Here is a 20,885-nt window from a genome sequence, read left to right on the forward strand (position 1 = left end):
TTGCCATTTCCCTTCCCAAGCATGGCTTCCCAATGCTCAGCCTTGCCAGAAGTCGACAGCTGATCCCCAAAAGTAAGAAAAGATATTACTCAACACTCATTCTTGCTCAAACAGTCATATACTCTATGGAAAATTTTACCTCAATGATTTCTCCCAGCTCTTAGTTAAAACAAAACTGCACCAATAGGCAGAGATAAGTTACGTCATGCAGGAAATATTAATGATTGGACATTTTCTCCCTTTCAGTTGCTACCTTTTCCTTCCATTTGCCTACCACGCATCTAAAGTGCATTGCGCTCATGGGATCCAGCCCCAGCAGCTACAGTAAGGCAGATCAGGCAAGATACAAAGCTGGTTTGAATAGTGAAGGTCATAATAAAAAATAAACAAATATGAAGTCTAAATTAATCCGAGTAACGAGCCATAAGGTCCTACCTTGTGCTGTAAGAAAGAAAACCGTCCCTCTCGGCAACCTGCTACAGTGTTCTCTTCTGCACTGATGACCTGATACACAGCTGCTAGGATCCTGGTGGCAAATTCCTCAAAAGCAAGGGCTACACTGCTCCTATCTTTGCCCTCTCCGCACTGCCCATCCTGACCACAGAAAGAGCCCAGGGTTTATCAAATCAAGAAGCAAACACCCTTTGATTTAAAATTGTAGAGATACTAAGTGGATAAATCCCTACATTGGAAGGCAATTCTACAAAACTGTCGATTATTCATTAGGTCTTGTTGCTGTTGTTTTTAGACAGCGTCTTCAGATCTAAACTCAGACTGTCTTCAGACCAGAGATCCTCCTGCCTCTGCCTTCTGGGTGTTAAGATGACAGGCGTGCACCACCGCTCCCAGCTACCTGCTAGGGTTTTAGCAGACACAAGCCCAGAGGAGGCCCCTACCATCCTTTGTAGAGTAACATGGATGACACCAGACCTTTTATCAAAACAATTACTTAGGTTGTTTTATTACAGCTACAAATAACCTTTATTTGATGTAATGTAATAAAACATTTTCAAATTTAACAACATGTATCTGACATAATTGGTATTTAAATTACGAATATAAGTATATACGGTCACTCTAGCAAATCTGCGGCTCAGGAATTTGTACACACTTTGGAAGGACAGTGCCTCCTTCCCCTTCATAAGAAGGGGCCCTTCCCTGTGTCTCATAATAAGCAATGTCAGTGATGGCTGGAAGAAGTCCATAATCCATGTTGGAACCCGTTTTATCCGGTGAGAGGACAGCTTCCTTCATTGTAGGAAAATAACATCTCTTTTAGTTCTCTTTTTATCAAATTACAGTTTGCATTCATTTCGCCCGTGTGGACATGGGTTTTCTTCCGATCTCTGCCCGTCCATCTCCTTCACCCACACTGCTATCTAGTACCATTTAAGGGACCCTTTCTGTCTCCTTACCTGTCTGAATGCTGACCATTTTTATTGTGGGGAGGGCTTAGAGGACAGAACTCGTCAGGCACACATTTGATTTAAGATACAGAGAACGAACACAGAGACACATTCTCTACATGAAACAGGACGGCGTTCTAGAGTATTCACAACAGGGGTCCACACGACCTCCAATTCCCACAGTTCAGCTGGATAAACATGTTTATGCGGTCTCCAAAAGCACCGCAACCATTCATGGATATTCCATCGCCACACTCCTTCCTCACGACACAGTTATAGAGCAGCCTGTGGGCTCCTTGCACCCTCATAGAAGATGAGAGAAAACGACATGCCGAGTAATCGTGTTAATATACAATGCAGTCAGGTGGCACTCACTCTTCTCCAGTTACCGTCCTCTCTCAGAGCCTTCAGGAGTGCGAGGGCAAGGAAAAGCTTTATTCGGGTTTTCTGCCTCTCTCCGTCCTGAGATCTGTTCCTGAGTTACACCACAATGAGAAGGGGTTTAACAGCAGACGTACACTTGTGGGAAGTCACAAGGACCCTGCAGAAAAGCCAAAGTATTTGACAAAAGCTTCGGACAGACACTGCCCTGGGGAATCGTTTGTATCAGCTGATGACGGGTTTCTGTTTTCTAACAAGGACATGCATCACATTCAACACTACACTCACTGCAGTTTGCTTGGACAGACCCCTTCCATCCGACCACGGAGTGTATGTACTCTGTCTCATGGGTGATTCCTGGAGAGCTACCATGAAGCCTAGCCTGGAAGCATGGGAGTTGTGCGTTAGGATCCCCCCCCCCCCCACTCACATGGATGTGGACTTGTGGAAAGCACCAGAAACTGCTTCCCTCCCAGAACCCAGCTCCGTTAGTGTGCTTACTGATGAGATGGCTGTCTGACATCGACAGCTATTTTCATTGAAACACAATATCACTGATCCACAGGGAAAAGAAAGGGAGAGGTCGCCGTCTCCCTCCCCCCAAAATACACTTTGTACAACAGATCACCCTCCCCCCGGTTACATTCCAGCCATGCCAAGAAGACAGAAGCCACGTTCCGTTTTGCAGTCTCAGCCAAAGATTTCGTAGTTTCCGCCTGCTTTGCACTATTCGCCTCCAGTAATCCACTCTGGATCATGTATCGTGACCTTTTTTTTTACAGTGCTCAGAGTTTTGTCTATAAAAGAGAGAGAGACAAGAAAATTAGGCAGACCATAAGTTTGGGTTTTCACTTTGTGCTGGGTGGATTATTTCTTTTTTTTTTTTAATGGCAGTCAGTGATTTCAATCACTGGTGACTTAGAAGGTGTCGTGAGCATCTCTAATGGAGAAGATGTTAATATGGCTCTTTTCATAAATGCCAAAGATTCTGTAAATTACCAAGCCCATAGTCATATACTTGAGAACGAGACCCAAATAACCCACATAGAAATCTTTTATCATATAGATATGTCCAAAATTGGCTTTGCTTTCAGAAGTACTTAAAATTTTTACAAAATAGTATAACCTTTTCCCTACTTGAAAATAATAACTGTTAAAAGAATAATGACAGTCTGAAAAGCAGAGGGGGCAATATCAAGGTTGGAAAGATGAGGCGGAAATTTTTTCAATAATAATAATAATTATAATAAAAGAATGAGGAACAGGGGAAGAGAGGAAGGGATATAGGGAGGCTAAACCCAAACTAAAGATGGATTAAAAGCCATACAGAAAATCTAATTTGTAAGCTAATCAAAATACAATTTTAAAAAAGAATTTGAATAAAGGTATCCTGCATGGGTGTAGATTGCTGCTCCAAAAAGGTGTGAGTTATTAAATGAACATCCTAGTGCCAGGGTAGGGTACATTCCTGTGAAATTTGGGGGGGGAAGCTTGGGAGGCACCAAAGCAATACAAACTACCACCATTTCCACAGCTGCTTTCCAAGGCTAGGTGATAAGACCATGCTTGAAGATATCACACACTTTGGTTGAAATCAAACAGGAACTGACCTGAAAAATTCCTCTCTGATGGCTAGCTTTCACACTGCCAGAAGATACTTTGTCAGTGGACCATGGTTAATGCAGAGACTCAGTCAGTCAAAGTGGTGGGAATAACTGATCACTGAATGCTCAGCCTTAAGTGATACACCTACATTACTCTTGCCAAGGTCAGGGAACAGGGAAGAAGAGGGGAAAGAAGGAATATAAGAGCAGGAAGATGAAACGGGGAAAGGGTGATGGAACACATCCTCTGTAAATGGCATGACTATTGGATTCATAAACTCACAGACGTGGTAGGGTCCATTAATGTCCCATCAGGAGTGAAGAGGGACTCATGAGGTTTCATGGTTGCAGGGGCAGTGGGGGAGTTGTAGAGCTACTGGAAAGTTACCCTTTCTAAAGTAAATAACCTCTCACCAATGCTCAATAACTAATCAAATGCAGTGGGTCTCTTATATCAAATAAACATGAATGTGGGTGGATGGAGGACTTGAAAAGAATAATGCATTTGGCCAAAGAGAGATAAGAAAGAATAAGGGCTAGATGATGAAGGAGAGTATATTCATATTTTCTCTTCTCTCTCTCTCTCTCTCTCTCTCTCTCTCTCTCTCTCTCTCACACACACACACACACACATACATACACACATACACACTCACAAATTGTATTACTTTCACTGAGAATCATCACCCACTGTAACTCACCTACACAGAAACTAGAGTCCTGCTTCCCTCCAGGTCTGTCTTCTAGACTCACAGAAGTACATGCCTTGGGCCACAGTAAAGTTTAAGCCAACAGCTGAGAAAGTATCCATTCTCCTGGTATAGAACCACACCCCCACAATGCCACATTTTCACAGGCCTTGACTTACCACACGAGCACTATGTTTAGGAGCTGGTCTAGGAAGTCACAGGCCCAGGACCAGGTTTCCAGGTTAGGCTCTCTGCCTCACTCACACTGTCCCTGTATCTGAATCCATTTACCTGAAGTTCCCTTCTCAGCCCAGTCCTTAACAACTGAACTTCCCAGCTGATAGAATACTCTTCTCCATAAGTCACAATCTCTGGCTTCAACCCTCAACCTCACACAAGAGTGCCTGAGAATAACTGCTGTATTTCAACCAAGTCCCAGTTCCACAGACTAGAGTGAAGACAGGAAATAAGCTGTGTCCTCAACTAAGGAACTCCAGAGACAATTCTAGCCTAGGACTGTTGACTCTTCCCTTCAAGGGGAAGGAACACACCTAGCAGCCTCTAACTCAGCTTTGCTCGCACGGGCTCCTAAACTCTACTGAATTCCTACAGGCTCTAGTCAGCACCATCTCCAGAGCCCACCTTTCCTTACCAGCCACCTGCTAGCCACAGTGACGATTTAAGGGTTCCAGGTCCCAGACTACTTAGATAGCATTAGCCTCTCTCCTTGTGTCAATGCCATCTTCCTAGAGCAGCCTCCCCAGGCAGAGACCTCACATTTACATTAGTGTTACAGCACACACTCCTACAATTGGTAGGCTCTCCATCCAGCATGCCCACAATAGCCTAGTATCACTCCTGTCAAAAACCTACTTGACTCCCTGGACTAATTCCAACCTATTCAACTTCCTGACATCACTGAAGACATGTTCCAGGTCCACTGGCCACCTCTGTCCACAGCTGTCACTGGACTGGACTGTCTTAAGCACTGAGCAATCCCTATCCTAAGCCTCCCACATCTCTTCTTATTAAATCCTACTACCTCGATATCATGTCTTCAATGATTTTACCATGTGAGTTATCTTCCTAAGGACACCCCCATACCTTATTTTTATTGTGTAGTTTTCTGTACTGTTTGATTGTGTTACCTGTATTTTTTTTAAAACTAAAGAAAAACAAAAACACAAGAAGGTGGTAGGAGAGGTCAGGGCAAGGACTGGGGCTCAGTGGGAGTTTGTAGCGTGTGTGAGGTTCCTGACTTTGATCTTCAGCATTACATAAAACACCGCACAGACCAACACCCTCCCTACTTTAAGAGACTTAAACTCTGGGTAACTGCAAAGCATGGAGCAAAGAACCTGTTGTCATTACTAGTTGATTATTTAATAAAGGCCAAGCACTGAACATGAACTTCAGGCAATTAGTGATGAAGAAGATATCACTGTGAGGGACATATTAGTAAAGAAAATGTTACTGAGAGATACACGTCCAGGGAATAGCAAACTCTTCTTTTTGCTCCTGTCACCAAAGTAGCGGCCCATCACAGACACCCAGGATTGCAAGGGGCCTTGATATTTCTTCCCAGTTTCCCCTGGGATGAACTTTACTTCATTTCTTTTAAACTACCCCTTTCCACAAAGAAAGCATGCAATCAGGTTGAATTCCAAAGCTGCAGCCTAAAGCTTGGAGGAAAAAATTGACAGAATTCATGGCAGAAACACAAGGTTATTCTGCGATGAGTCACTGCTAAGTACCACTGCAGCTGACGGGGATACTAAGAGGTTCTTTGAAGAGAAAGACAATACAGTCACCAAGGAGAAGAGGGGAGACAGAAAGGAAGAGCTCCTTCAAAACAATTCCATTATCCTCTTCTATAGCAAAGTATTTGAGAAACTGCTCTTCAGAACTGCTCATAAAGGATTCCAAACAACAAGTCCTTGTGACACGATACTTAAAAGCAATTTGTGGCAGTTCAAGTCCGTGAGGAAGATCGCTGGATTAAAGAGAAAGACAGGATCCTTGCTCTTGTCACATTGTCACATTTTGTCATTGCCTTTATTTACACACTTGAGAAATAGTGAAAAGATTAAAATTGATAGTAGTGAACCAAAATTACCAGTGCAACAGTATTCAGGACTTTTTTTCCCTGCATTCACTCCGTTACCCCAAGGAAAGTCCTTGAGTGCCTGCTGGGCTCCTGGGACGCTGGTTATGCTGATTAAGAAAATGGGAAGAAATGGGTAAATATTTGGAAGTGACAACACATAGTCTAGACTGTTCACACAGAGAAAGGAGGCTGAGGTGTAGGGGAAAAAATAATGGCGTCAAGAAGGCGAAGCAAGAAGCAAAATAACACAGACCCAATCCCAAACAGAGAGGAAGAAAAAGGCAGAAGTAATGGGGAGTTTCCCAGAGTCCTTAGGGTGGCCTCCAGATGTGTGAGGGAGCTGGAAAAGTAGGAGGAGTCTAAGATTTCTCCTTTGTTCTGTCTGAGCTGTGGAGTGCATGTCTTTGGTCACTGTTCTAGAGACCGCAGTGACCGGTTGCATTATCATTTAGACTCGTAGAGTATAACCTCAAATGTCACCCAGCCTTATAATATCAAAGAACAAGTTAGCAAAACATGAGACTTAAAAGCAACATATGTCAGGTCAAATTGATTAGCAGCTTTCTAACTAGTGTTTGCTTGAACATAGCTGTGCTGTGTGGACTCTAACTCCGGCTGAAAATGATGATCAAGTGTCACTAACCTCAACAGCACAAAACCCACAGGAGTGTGAACTCCCAGAGATGAAGACTGTTGTGCAATCCTCTCTCTACCCCTGTCGTGCCTGGTGCTGTAGCTCATGCCCAGAAAGCCATCTGGTGTTTCTAGTAATATCCGTGCAAGGACTCTACATCCAGCCTCCACCTTTGGAGTCTTCCGTACACTGCGACAAAACCAGTGCCCCTACGTTGATGGCTCCATCCATTAGATACAGAAGACAATGGATGATGGACCACCATCTCCACCAGAGTTTCCAAACCTCTTTCCTTACAGGTTAAGTCTTTTCTGCGGGAGGCCTTTGTGTGCATTGTAGGACGACTGGCCGCCTCCCTGACCTACACTTAGTAGATGGCATTTAACATCCACGCACACTCCAGTAATGACAATCAAAAGTATCTTCGGACATTGCCAACCATCCCCAGGAGAAGAGGCAACAATTCCTCTGAATTGAGAAACTGTGGCCTACGCTTAAATCCAAATTCTTGGGGCTGCATGGATCATTTGTGGCACTACCTATATCATGTCTACTCTGATCTCCAGCTGTTTCCTCACTCTAGAAACTAGTCTAGATCAGCTCCGGCTGGCCCTCCCTTTGCATTAGCTCCTACCTTGGTGGCTCTACACGAATGTCCCTTTTACCTGGAACGCTTCTCGGTTCACTGTTAATGATAAATGCTTTGACTAGCCTCAAAGATGAACCTTTCAGGAAGTCTCCTCTGATAGCATTGGTGGAAGGACCAGCTAAGTCATTTTCTTCTCCGCTGACTGACACGGCTTTCTGCCTTGACTCTCATCATTAGGAAACAAAGCTGAGTGTGTCTGTGTTGTGCTGGATTCAGCCATTATAACAAAATATCATAAAGTGGCAGTTTGTGAGACTGTTCTTCATCTCTAGAGACTAGGAAGTCCGTAATTGATGAAGCAGTAAATTTGGTATCTGCGAGGCTCTCTGTCTCCTTCATAAGCCAGTTCCCTCTGTTCTTTTTCATAAGGGCCCTCCTGACCCAGTCACCTCATAGGGTCCCCACCTTTTGATACTGCTATATTAGAACCTGTATTTCAACATATAAATTTAGGTGGAGCACAAAAGTATGTTTCTCTGTTTCTATATGATCACCAAAGTATATGTTTCTGGACTTCACATATGTAGAAATACATGAACAACAGCAAAAGTGATGTCACACTTTATGTATCCTCTATATACACCAGTGTGCACCAGTCATCCAAAAAGAAACTGAAAATGAATATTCTAACATTGGTGCCGACAACAGAACCTCCTGGTACAGCATTCAAAAACAGCTGCCATATGAACTCTATACAATAGTTCTAACCGTAAATGCATCCAAATGTTGATGGATATTTTTAAGCCAATCATCTTAACCGATTTGCATATTTATAAATTCAAACTGAGAGAGATGTAATCAGGCACAGTAATTCTCTCTTAAATCAAGGGACAACAGACTATTGCCTGTGAGCCAAATCCAGCTGGTCATCTCTTCTATAAACCAAGTTTCATTGGTATGTACCCACGTCCTCTTGTTTACTTAAGTGGGTGACAGTGGCAAAGATGAGGAGTTTCAACAGAACCGTATGGTTTTCAAAAACTTAAAACACTACTTATATGGGTCCTCACCATATAAGTCCGCTGACCCTTGTCTGGGACCTAACAGGAAACCACACCCAAGCCTCCGCACTAGCTAAGGACAGACGAGCAAGCATACTTGTGTTTTATTTGAGCTGATTTATTTTTACAAAGGGTACAGTAGCGTGAAACTAAAAGCACTTCTGAACACAGGCTTCCTGGGCTGAAATCCAACTCTATCAATCTAATCTGAAGGACCATGGGGAAATGACTTGATCTCGCCAAGCTCTTGTTTTATCATAGTCAAAATGTAAAAATTGAGAAAAAAAGTAGCCCGTCATAAAGTTTTGAAGTTTCAGTGGTATTATTCCCAGAGTTCTCAGCGTAGTGGCTGGGGATGAATCTGCAATCACTGTGAGCTATTCTTTCAAACAGGGAAACATGTTTGTGTCACGTTTTTAAAATTGCTATTCTTATACCTGAATTATCTGTGAATGTATTAGATAAACTAATCAATGAAATTATCCTTGAGTCGTCAGAGGCCTGAAAATAGAGACATGATTAGGACATCATCTCCCCTCTCCTAGTTCGCACACTGGCTGCCAAACGACGCCTCCTGCCACCCGCCTCACGCTGTCTGCCTTCCACGCCATTTCCAAAGACTTCCCTCAAACACATTCCAAATTGTGTTACTCCTAAAAAATAAAACCAACACACGTTCCTCCTTCTGGCCTAACAATCCCGGTGCCAGGCAAAATAGCTTAACAACTTGTACCAAGAAATAGCTCTTTCCAGGGGATACGGAAGCACACCAACTAAAATGGGTTACCCATCAACTCCCTTTCCACTGATAATGAATGCAAGGTTTTTGATCAAGAAATCTATAGCTGTCATCAGCTCACCTTAACACCCCCGGTCCAAGCTCTAGAACTCTTATCAATGGCCTGGGTTTATCTCCTGTATTTGACAAATGACTAGGATTCTGTCCAGATGGGACCCTCCCACCGAGCATGTCTAACAAACACAGCTTACTTAGAGGACGCACAGCAGCCTAGCTGCCTTCCTAGCAAGCGGGTGTCCACTCTTCCTAGCTCCAGCATTCCGTAGCTCTTCGCTACCTCAGACTAAATTTATCTGACAAGTAGAATTATGTGACGATTAAGGGCACAGGCACTGGGATGATCCATTCCACATCTATCTGATCATAAGTCAATTATCCTATATCAATTACCCTGAGCCACAAGTTAATCCCCTGGGAGCAGTAGCATGGTAGCTACTGCCAATGGCATTCTACAGCTGACGATCACTGGCATAGATTACATAAACAGAAATAAAAAGCAGAGCTTCTTCCCTGAGAATTTCCAAGTCTGGAGGGCAAATGCTCATTTCGTGGGATCATCTAGATTTGAAAGGTCCTCGGAGGTTGCTTATAATGAGTGTTCTAGAACCTGACGTCACAGGCTAAATTTTTAAGTCCTGCCTTCTGTGTTGTGGATGATTTCATGTGAACAGCAGTATGTACACAATATAAGTAGAAATGAACACTGTGATGTTAGCCCCAGCTCAAGAACCAGAATAGCTATACTCTAACAACTTCCCACTCTAAGACAAATGCACTCTAGTATTCAGAAGACTTGCAGTCCTAGGATGGAGGTCATGTGGGATCTAGACTTAGTGGGGACCTAATTGTGAGACATGTCACTTGCCCAGGCACACTAACAGGCAAGGTCCCTCTGAACTAAAGCCCTCAAACTTCTCTGCTCTGTTCTTTTCTATTCTCATAACATGGGAATATATTCTCCACCAGAACCTGTTATGATCTCATCCCAAGTTTCTTTCCTCTCTCAATGGTCAAATCTCCTCTATATAACTTTCTTTTATATAAAAAAGTCTTCATTTCACCTGCTGACCACACTACCATCTTGCCTCTCACCTCTGTAACAATGCCGAATTTGTTCATATGTGAGTTACTTGTGAAACTCTCAAGTCCTCACTAACATCGGCTCTTTGTAGCACGTTTTCAGATCTCAACTCCCATTGGCCCCTAGAATATCAGGAACGTCTCCCAGAGAGTCCCAAAAACTTGACAGCTCCAGGAGGAATCCGGTCCTGGATACCAAGACAGGAAGCATTTCTTGACACCTCAGTGGCTAGGGCCTTGTCCCAGCATGCCATCTCCTAGATGGATGAAGTTCCATACCCGAAAACTAAAAACAATAAATAAAGTAAAAAATAAAAAGGCATTTCTTCCTCAAAAGAGGCATTTCTCTAGGAACTATGAGATCGCCAAGAAAGGTTCCCCACATGGAAGAACAAAGGCAATGAAAATGGCAACGTCATGGGAATTCAGATACAAGGACAGACATAACTAAGATGTTATTTGTGATGAAAGAGATGGAGACAATCACCTTCCATGTCACCGGTCACATGAGCTGAAATTCATCAGAAAACCAGTCTCTTCTTCCCTTTCAAATACCTAAATATCCCGGGTTTTGTTGTTTTGTTTTGTTTTCTGTTTGTTTTTTTTTTCTTTTTTATTGATTTTTTTATTGAGCTCTACATTTTTCTCTGGTCTTCTCCCTGGCTCTCCCCTCCCCCCCTTCAGACCTCCCCCAAGGTCCCCATGCTCCCAGTTTACTCAGGAGATCTTGTCTTCTTCTACTATCTACTTCCCATGTAGATTAGACCTATGTAAGTCTCTCTTAGGGTCCTCATTATTCTCAAAGTTCTCTGGAATTGTGGTATTTAGGCTAGTTTTCTTTGCTTTATATTTAAAAACCACCGATGAGTGAGTTTTTAACTGGGTGAAAGTATTCTGAACTCACACCTGAAGTCTGGTAGAACATCGGTTAGCCACTGATTCTGGGAGCTCTCCGCAGCATTAAAGAAGCTGCATGAAAGGGGGTGAGGCGTAAAAGGGTGATAGTGATAAGTAACCTTACAGCACAAACTCGACTCTCCCGGGCCTCTCGGCAAGTTTCAGGGCCTCGTGCATGCCTGCCGCAGAGAGCTTCCGATTGATATTCCGGTATTGGCACTGGAGGAGGCTGCGGTAGGTGGTCCTCAGGTCCCGGTTGAAGAAGGCATATATAAAAGGGTTAATGAGAGAGTTTGCATAGCCCAGCCACAGACATGTCCTCTCCACCCACAGTGGAATGCAGCTGCAGGCGGTGCCACAGATAAAGGGCCTTGCTGTGGACAAGAGGAAAAACGGCAGCCAGCACACTGTGAAGGCTCCCACGATGATCCCCAAGGTGGTGGCCGCTTTCTGTTCCCTCTTGAAGATGGAGATGTTTTTCCTTTCGTGTTTGAGCAGTCTCGAAAGATTTGCACACTCTTCCACCTCCTTCTGGAGCTTCACCACACCATTCAAGGAGATGACGCTCTCCGGTTGCACGCGCGGGAAGCCTGGGAACTTGTGTTTGGCCGCGCTCTTCCTGGCAGCCTTGTAAATCTGATAGTACATGATCAGCATGACCGACATGGGGATATAAAACGCCACGGCGGTGGAGTAGATCGTGTAGCCAAAATCCTGGCTAATCAAGCACACTTTGTCATCGTTCACATTCTGAGCCCATCCGAAGAGCGGAGGTAAGGTGATGGAGGCCGAGAGAAGCCAGACCGACAGAATCATTTTGGCCATGCACCTCCCGTTCTGCCTCACGGGGTATGTGAGGGGTCTCGTGATCCCGAGGTACCTAGCGGAGAGATGGAAAGATAAGAACTGAATACAGTCATCACTGGACACCCATGAAATGCTACCGGCCAGGCTCTGGTAGCAATTCTCATAACAGTAGGACCAGTGCTTCCATTTTGCAGGAAGGTAAACTGGGGCTCTCGTACTTTACCTCTCTACTCCAGGTCACGCCCTTTGGTAAAGTTAGCCATGTTTTCCTTACACCTTGTAGATTCTGACAACCAAGGCAGCCAAGGAGGTAAAGGTGAAAGGCCTGCATCCTCCCGTGACCACCACCATTCAAACCAGGGTTAAGACATCACTCCTTGTGTGCAGACATCTTCACAGTTTAGTAAAGGTCTGTCACGCTGATGTTATATGTCCCCCTCATCTGCGTGGTCTTAATTCTGGCCAGCTTTTAATTCCGTCCAATGTTGCCTTGGCAGTAGAGCCTGTAAGATCACTGAATTGTGAGCTATTTGAGGACTCTCAGGATTTGGAAATGGAAACAGGAGTAGGAAGTGATTATTTTTTATTGCCATAAAATTCTCACAAAACAGTAACATCAGAGGAACATCCTTTGACATTAAAAGCAGCCTGCCTTGAGCTGCAGTTCTGAGATGGTCCACAGAAAGGGGACAGCCCTCATAAAGAGTAGGCAAATGCACTGTCATCCCTCTGTGAGCATCTAGAAAACGAATAGGTCTGCATTCCTTTTATCAGAGATTTACAATGCCAACAGGACAAGGCAGACAGACAAAAACGTACACTGTGAAATGTTTGACTAAAGGCTCAATGTTTATAAACGTTTAGAATTTTTCTCTGTGTATTTAATGGTCTTGAGAAAAGCTTGTGATTCTGGCGGGGTTTTGCACCCCCCCCCCCCACGGATGCAGAAGATCCACTATTAAAGCACATAAAGTAAGGCTCCCACTTACCAACCAGCAGCTCTTTTCTGCAAGATTTCAAATGGTAGAAGAAAGAAAAAAATCTGCTAACATCCCTGATGCTTAAGTTATCCCACAGAAGGTCAAAATCATGCTTCTTTTTTGATGAAAATTAGCATTTCTGCATCATTTACAAAGCAGAGGTACAGTAAAAATGAACAAGTAAGATTTGCTTATTCACCATGAATAGATATTCATTCCTTCAGCAAGTATGAGTGTTTTTGAAACTGGCTCTAAGGTCCCAAGATCCCAAAGTTGTTCAAATCCCTTATGTGAATATTGCATGACCTACTTACACAGACACAATCCTTGACTCAAATCATGTCTAGATGATATATAACACTTAGTCAGTTATAAACACTATGTAGATAGTTGCCATAGAGTATCGGGAATCCTGGCAAAAAGAAGGTGAGTCTGTACATATTCAGGACAGATACAATTATCATAGGCCTAACCACTTGGCATGTTATCTGTGATTGACTGCATCTACTGATTAAGAAATCACAATACAAAGGTTTGACCATATTAATGGAACTGTTTCTATATGCCACACACTGTCTAAATTTATTGAGTATATAGCAATAAATCAAAGAGATAAAGTCTTTTGAAAGCAGCACCAAGTGAAATTATGAAGAGAATAGGGAAGTCGCACAGTTAGTAAAAAGGGATTTTCCGTGCCTTCCACTTAGGTGGTCATTGCATAGTTTCTTCATTTACAAGTTTTGCCTTCCCAGTTCATGGCAAGAATTGTCCATAACCACGGGCTTATCAAGTGAAGTTAGAACCACTTTTTGGCTCCCAACAGGATAAAAAAAGATCAAGGATTCTTTCCTAAGAAATCAAGAACCACGACCATGCGGTTATCCAATCAAGCAGGTGCTTGTCTGAAAGCCTCATCCCTACTGGCGAGCTGTCACAGTGCTGGAAGGCATTATGCACGCTACGGGGGGAGGGTAATCATCAGCCATACCCATCTGTGCACTTTCAAAAACTATACTAATGCCCAACCTGGAAAAACATACGGTGGCATTGAATGTCATGGGAGTGGCCAACCACATTCTGATTGTATTCAGTGCCAGCTCCACAAGTTAACACCCACTCCTGGCACAATTATTAGGGTGAGGAACCTGTGGCTAGACACACCATAGGCCTTAGCAGAGTGTTTATTACTCTGCTAAATGAGATAGTAGGAAACTGACTGTGAATGATTTATCCTTATACCCATAGACCAGTGCATTTCTCAGCCCTCACCAAAGCAGCTTCTTTCTGCAATAGATGATGATTGACATAGAGGCCCACCCTCAGTCAGGGTGCAGGGAACAAAAGACTGAATGAATGCTCAACGGCAAATGGGACATCTAGTTCACACGCACTCTTCTCGAGGATCAGGGATTATTACAGAAGAGGGAGCATAAAGATTTGAAAAGCCATTTGTGGTATATAACACAGGGAAGGCATGTCTTCTGGAACAGGAAGGGTGTTGCACATATGGGCCCATAGCAGCCGTTGACAGCATGCACAAGACCTGTGTAAGCTCCAGCCAGGCAAATTCTCCCTGAGGATGGGGGGAGTCTTCACATAGCCCCACGCCTAGCTGAAGAGCTGTTGGCAATTGGCAGCTGTTAAGAGAGGAAGAGTCAGTTTTCTAAGTATTTCTACCTAGTAGATCAACCATGACAGAGAGGAAGGCCACATATACAAGAATATACAGGTAGGACAATTTGGACTCCATGGGTTAAACATAACATGTTGAGTGGATGGGAAATTAGTAGATCTGGAAGGAGTTGGGTAAGGGATGAATATGATGAAAATGTGTTGTGTGAAATTCTTAAAGAACTAATTTTAAAAGATATGTACAACAGAAGCAGGGGTTATTCCCTTCGCAAGAGCAAAGAAGAGCGAGGAGAAATGACAGGAGACTAGGGACAACCTTCAAAAGCATAGGCCCAGTGATCTAGTTCCTCCAACGAGGTCCCACCTTGCAAAGTTTCCAGAACTTCTTGAAATACTGCCACCATCTTGATGTGGGAGGCCCTTCCGTAGATGTGTTGTTTTTATTTGTTAATGAATAAAGCTGATTTGGCCTATAGCAGGGAAGAATATAGCCGTGCTGGAAGGGANAGAGAGAGAGAGAGAGAGAGAGAGAAGGCAGAGTCAGGGAGACACCATGTAGCTGCCATAGGAGCCAGATGCTGGAACCTTACTGGGTAAGCCACAGCCTAGTGGCAATACACGGAATAAAAGAAATGAGCTAACTTAAGATGGAATAGTTACTTAATAAGAAGCTTGAGTTAATAGGTCAAATGGTGTTGTAATTAATATAGTTTCTGTGTGATTATTTGAGTCTGGGCAGCCAGCCAGGAAACATATGAGTAGTCTCCTTTTACACCACCTGGGAAATAAACACTCAACACATGAGCCTGTGGGGGACATTTCATATCCAAACTGTAACAATGTGACAGTCGAGTTTAAGTGAGTCTCCTGTGTATTGTCTCTTCTCTTCCCTGATGGTCAAACATGAATGACAGACATACCATGCCATAGCTGATTGTCTTGTTGCTCCTTGCTGGCACATACTGTCTAATGTAACACTTTAAGAATGTAGTTACCAAAAATAATAATAAAAAATTAAAAAAATAATGTAGTTGCCAAACAGTAACTGAGCAGTTTTATGGGAAAGGGATATTTTTATGAAAATCTATTTCATACATTCCTATTCCCATTGTTCTTTTGTGTAGTTATATACATGTGTACTTACCTATCAGATAGTCTCTGTAGAAAATATTTCTGGTTCTAGTTTGTTTCTGCATTTAGATTACAAGAACTATACAATAGCTGTAGAGGAAAATAAAGAGCTGTAATAAAATACTGCACTCTTGGGGGAAATACTAGACAAGTAAATGTAGAGAAAAAGAAGAAAGGAAAATGAGCCAGGAAGAAAGAATCAGGGGAAAGGAAAATATAAAGGAAAAAGAAACATTAAGATGTATTTGTTTTATGTAGAATTATGTCAGCTACAAGCTACAGAAGTAAATAGCTGTAAAAAATTTTAAATAATTAAATAATAGTAAACCCCCCACACACAAATAATAAAAGACGTAGGCATTGATAGGAACCTCATGATTAAGCTGATTTTGCCTTAATGCTGAATGCAGTTGCTGCGCTGTGTCTATGGCCCTGGCTTTAACTTGAACAACCAGAACAACCCAAAAGCCAAGGTTCACGGAGCTCTAGAGAACTGAGAAGGGTTCACGTGGTTCCCCAGGTGACCACCAGGTGGCACTGACACACCACCTTACACCTACTTAAGGGGCGAGGGGTTTGAGTTGGGGGATAAAACCGGTACAGATTCCAAGGAGCCAGTACAATTGCTCAGGGCAGTAAGTTACATTTTATTTGGATGACTGCAAAGCAAAAGGTAAGCATCTATTTAAAGGCAAGTGTACCTCTGTTTTCTTCACAAGCCCCTTGCCAGAACAAAGATGCTTCAAGCTCAATCGAAAATTCAGCCTTTCGGCTGTCTACATAAATAATACAGAATTTACAAATATTTGTCATCAGAGATTAACCAATGGTGTACTAAATAATATCTCAGAATACCAGACAATCTCATAGGAGCGCCTGCCCATACATGTTAGCACATTAACTAATATATTTCAGGAGTGGGAGCCAGAACATAAAATGCCCTCAGTGTACTATTGTGGAATAATCTTTTTACACACTGTGAATGTGTGCCATTTGTATTGCTTAAATAAAAGCTGAATAGCCAATAACTAGGCAGGATTTGGGGGGTAGAAAGAATGCTGAGAAAAAGAAGGGAAGACACCAGAGGACACAGAGCAAGCAGCACGGCCATTACAAAGTAAAGGTAACCACGCCACATTAAAGGACATAGATTTTAAAAAGGGAGGGGGGGTAATCTAAGTTATAAGAGCTAGTTAGAAACAAGCCTAAGCTATTGGCCAAGCTTTCATAATACATCTTTGTGTTATGATTTGGGAGCTGGCTAATGGAACAGAGAAAGACTAGCTACAGTGTACGAATTATGTTCCATAAACACTGTCATGCTTTGACTGTATCCTTGTCACACCCTACAAAAAAGAAGCCCCCAGGCCATATTCCATTCTGTGAGACTTCAGAAAGTTAAAATCAACTGAAAGATAACATGCATACCCCCCAGTGTCCCCTAAAGTGTCTGGATATAAAATAAATAAACAAAACCAATAGCGTATTTTTGGATAATTTAAATATAAATATTATAAAGATTAAGCTCTTCAACAACTAAAGACTTTAAATATTACTTTAAAAGCTTTAAAAGTGTTATCCAATGCAACATTGTTACCTTCGAAAATAATAATAATAATAATAAAAAGCTTTAAAAGTAATCGGGACCAACATAGAGAAACTTAAAATGTTATTGAAATATATAAAAGAACACTTAAATCCATGAAGAAAAATGTTTTTGTCTTTAAGAAGAGTATCTAGTACTATGAAAGTGCCAATTTTCCTTTAATATCTATAATCCTTAAAATATCACACAGGCTCAGCTGGATAACATTCCAGAACTTCTGTTAGGTTAGCCAGATGACATCACAGCTTAAGTCAATGTGTAAAAATGGACACGTACTCTGAAAAGGAATGCGAAGTGACAGTTATCTCACTGAAGCCAGTAGAGAAGTCACAGAAATAAATTGTTCTTACGGAAAGGAGCACGGGTAAGGTGCTGAGCTGTGGATCAATGAAGGAGCTCTTATGTAGCATCCGCAAAGACCTGAACTCAGTTCCCAACGCTACAGAAACTGAAAAAAACAACAGAGTAGCTCCTATTAGTCACAGCTTCTCAGACTTTGTGACTAAGAAGAGGTATGCTATGTCTCATAAATTGGTTCAACTATATGGGGGGGGGGAGGTAATGCTAAATGGGCCACTTTAAATCAGTAAGAAAGGTTCAAGAGCTTTGCATTCTGTCAACTTACTAGTAAGCACGGTTAAAACAACACTTTTACCTTCTTAAATATAAATCCCAGATGGGTCAAATATTAGCATGTCAAAAAATTAATACATTTATAATTTTTTATTTTTATTTAAATTAATAAGAAGAATAATGATGGTGACGACTGGAGAGATGACTCAGAAACTAAGAGCACTTGCTGCTCTTGCACAGGACCCAAATTTGGTTCCTAGCACTTAGATCAAGTGGCTCACAACTACCTATAACCCACCTACAGGAGATATCACACCCTCTTCTGGTCTCCATGGGCACCTGCATGTACATGTGCAGTAGACACATCACAATACATACATCACACAAATAAAAATAAACCTTGAAATTAACAAATGGCATTTATTTAAATTTTAAAATCACTACATGAACAATTAAAACTCAAATAACAAACATCTCCCAGTAGCTCCAGCACTGACTACAGACCCAGGGGACAGACTAGTCCTGCACCAGGGTTAAAGCAGCTCTCAAACCTCCCCAGAGGAGTTTCTTTGTGCAATGGATAGCAGTTCATACAGAACTGGTCAAGATACAGAAATAAATGACTGGAGATTTATAGCCACAAATGGGACATCTGTATCGCACCCTTCCTAAAGCTAAGGAACCATCATGGAAGAGAAGGTGGATAGGTTGTAAGAGCCAGAAGTCAGGAAGAACTAGAACAAACCAGTACATTCTGGACATGTCAGAACCACTACTTGTGAGGTCACAGCAGCTCTCGTTACCTGAACAAGACCTAAACAAGATTAAGCCAGACAATACTCAATCATAGAGCAGGAAGGGGTTCATCAGCCTCCACCCCTAACTAAAGAGCTCTGGGCAGCTAATGGTTTCTGTGGAAGGAAAAGCCAGTTTTCTCTGAGGATATAGGTCCTGGTATGTAGAACATGTTCCCATAGATGATGGTCCTACACTCAGAAGAATATGAAGAGCACAGATTGGAGTTGATGGGTTACTAAATACTTCTCAAGTGAACAGGAAGTTTGAAGATGGGGGATGGGGATTGTCTCAGTTAGGATTTTCATTGCCGTGAAGAGACACCAGGACCATGGTAGTTCTTAAAAGAAAACATTTCATGGAGGTGGCTCATTTGCAGTTTCAGAGGTTCATCCCATTATCATCATGGCAGGGAGCATGGGTGAACACAGGGAACACAGTACCGGACAGACATCTGAGAGTCCTGCATCTTGTAAGCAACAAGAAGTCAACTCAGGTGTACAGGAAACCTCAAAGCCCACCCCCACAGTGACACACTTCCTCCAACAATGCCACACCTCCTAGTAGCACTCCCCCTATGAGATTATTGGGGGTCAATTACTTTCAAACTACCACAAGGATCAATATGAGAAAAGTTAAGGGGAGGAGCTGAGAGTGAATAAATTCAAAACACCATATGAAATTCTCACAGAAATAAAAACAGTTTTAAAAATAATAACAGTCAAATAAAAGTGAGATTCGAATGGAAATATTCTTGGAACTCTCATTTATTCTTAGAACAAAAAGACAATCGTCCCAATGAAATCACTGAAGTAACTGACCAAAAAAGAAAACACTAGCGGCCCAATACACAAATCAAATTGACATATTGGATGTACTCTGACCATTCACAAGGTGTAAGACAAAATCCATCTGAGAAAGCAGGGAAGCAGGAACTCCATTACTCTGCTACAAGAAGGGACGGATATGGAACGGTGGAGGACAGTTTGTCGATTGACATGCATCATTTGGGCTCAGAAATCAGACTTGCAGAATGTGTCTTGAGATAGTTGTGCAAAACCAAAATGACCAATTTATAAAGCTGTTAACAAAGACAGAGGGGGAAAGGTGCCATTTAGCACTTTGATAAGAGATAGACAAATCACAGTGTGTTTCATACTCTAGGATGTGATGTCCTCAGTGATCCAAAGGCATTGTGCCCATCTGTATTGAATGACACGGAAACACAAAAGAAGAGTGGATAGAAAATACCATCCAGCTCTCAGAGAAAAGCAATGGATTATTATATTATACATTAGCTTTTCATGTATATTTAGGTATATGTTTATTTGCATGCATTTATAAATGATATGTCCACAGGATTGCACAACAAAATGTCAATAGAAATTTTATCTGAGGTGTACAGACTTGAGTGGTTTTAAATTTTTATTTACAGTGTTTACCCTTGAAGGTTTTTTAGAGTGAGCATATGAAAATGTTGTTTTTCACTTTAAGAACAAAATAAAATATTTAAGAGCATTCTAACATTCCTAAATTGCCTAAAGGATTCTAACAGAGACAATATAGCACATAAAATCCTTTAAAAGTGGATAATTAAATCTTATATTGTTTTATTTGATTAGCATGTCAAAAGTGTTTTATTACATTCACAGATTTGCACAATGGAACTCAAGAGTATTTAAAGTACTATAATTAACTATATAAAGTAATATTGCTATTCAGGGAAGTATTTATTCAAATTATACATTCTCCCCAAACCTTGTATAGGATAAAATTTACCTTCAACATGGAGAATGATAAAAAGGGGGAAAAAATCACAGATTAATTTTGAATGTTCCTCAATTATGCACAGTTAATATTTATCACACTAACATTTAATTAGAAATCAAGGTCCTCATGAAGCCTTTAGAAATGAACTTTAAAATACTTACTGATGTTAAAATACAGTACATCTCTGAGACAAAGATGCCAAAGTAATACATAATTGAGAAATGTAAGCTCACGATAGGGGTCTGACTGAAGTGGGAGATTGAAGGAAAGAGGATTAAGGAGCTATAATCCACCTAGAGAGGGATTGGAACCAAGCGAACTCTGCTGCTGGCCTCCTGTTCTGG

The 20,885-nt window shown here is 41.9% G+C and overlaps 1 protein-coding gene across 4 annotated transcripts in view; it reads right to left on the reverse strand.

The window, feature by feature from the left end:
- Positions 1–872: 872 nt before the first annotated feature.
- Htr7 (5-hydroxytryptamine receptor 7) overlaps positions 873–20,885 on the reverse strand; it is an 83,471-nt gene continuing 63,458 nt past the window's right edge. Inside the window, exons 2-4 of one of the 4 annotated variants that reach the window (XM_050160458.1) lie at positions 11,372–12,127; positions 6,197–6,294; positions 873–2,584 (exon numbers count right to left, since the gene is read on the reverse strand). In XM_050160458.1, coding sequence (XP_050016415.1) covers positions 2,514–2,584; positions 6,197–6,294; positions 11,372–12,127 — 925 coding nt within the window. In that variant the 3' untranslated portion in view covers positions 873–2,513. Of the gene's footprint in view, positions 2,585–6,196; positions 6,295–11,366; positions 12,128–20,885 lie in introns of all 4 variants that reach the window. The other 3 variants (XM_050160479.1, XM_050160473.1, XM_050160467.1) reach the window with 3 other exon arrangements.

Source organism: Alexandromys fortis, unplaced genomic scaffold (genome assembly GCF_014885135.2).
Source record: "Alexandromys fortis isolate MF-2015 unplaced genomic scaffold, M_Fortis_MF-2015_v1.1 scaffold_10, whole genome shotgun sequence".
Classification (NCBI taxonomy): Eukaryota; Metazoa; Chordata; class Mammalia; order Rodentia; family Cricetidae; genus Alexandromys; species Alexandromys fortis.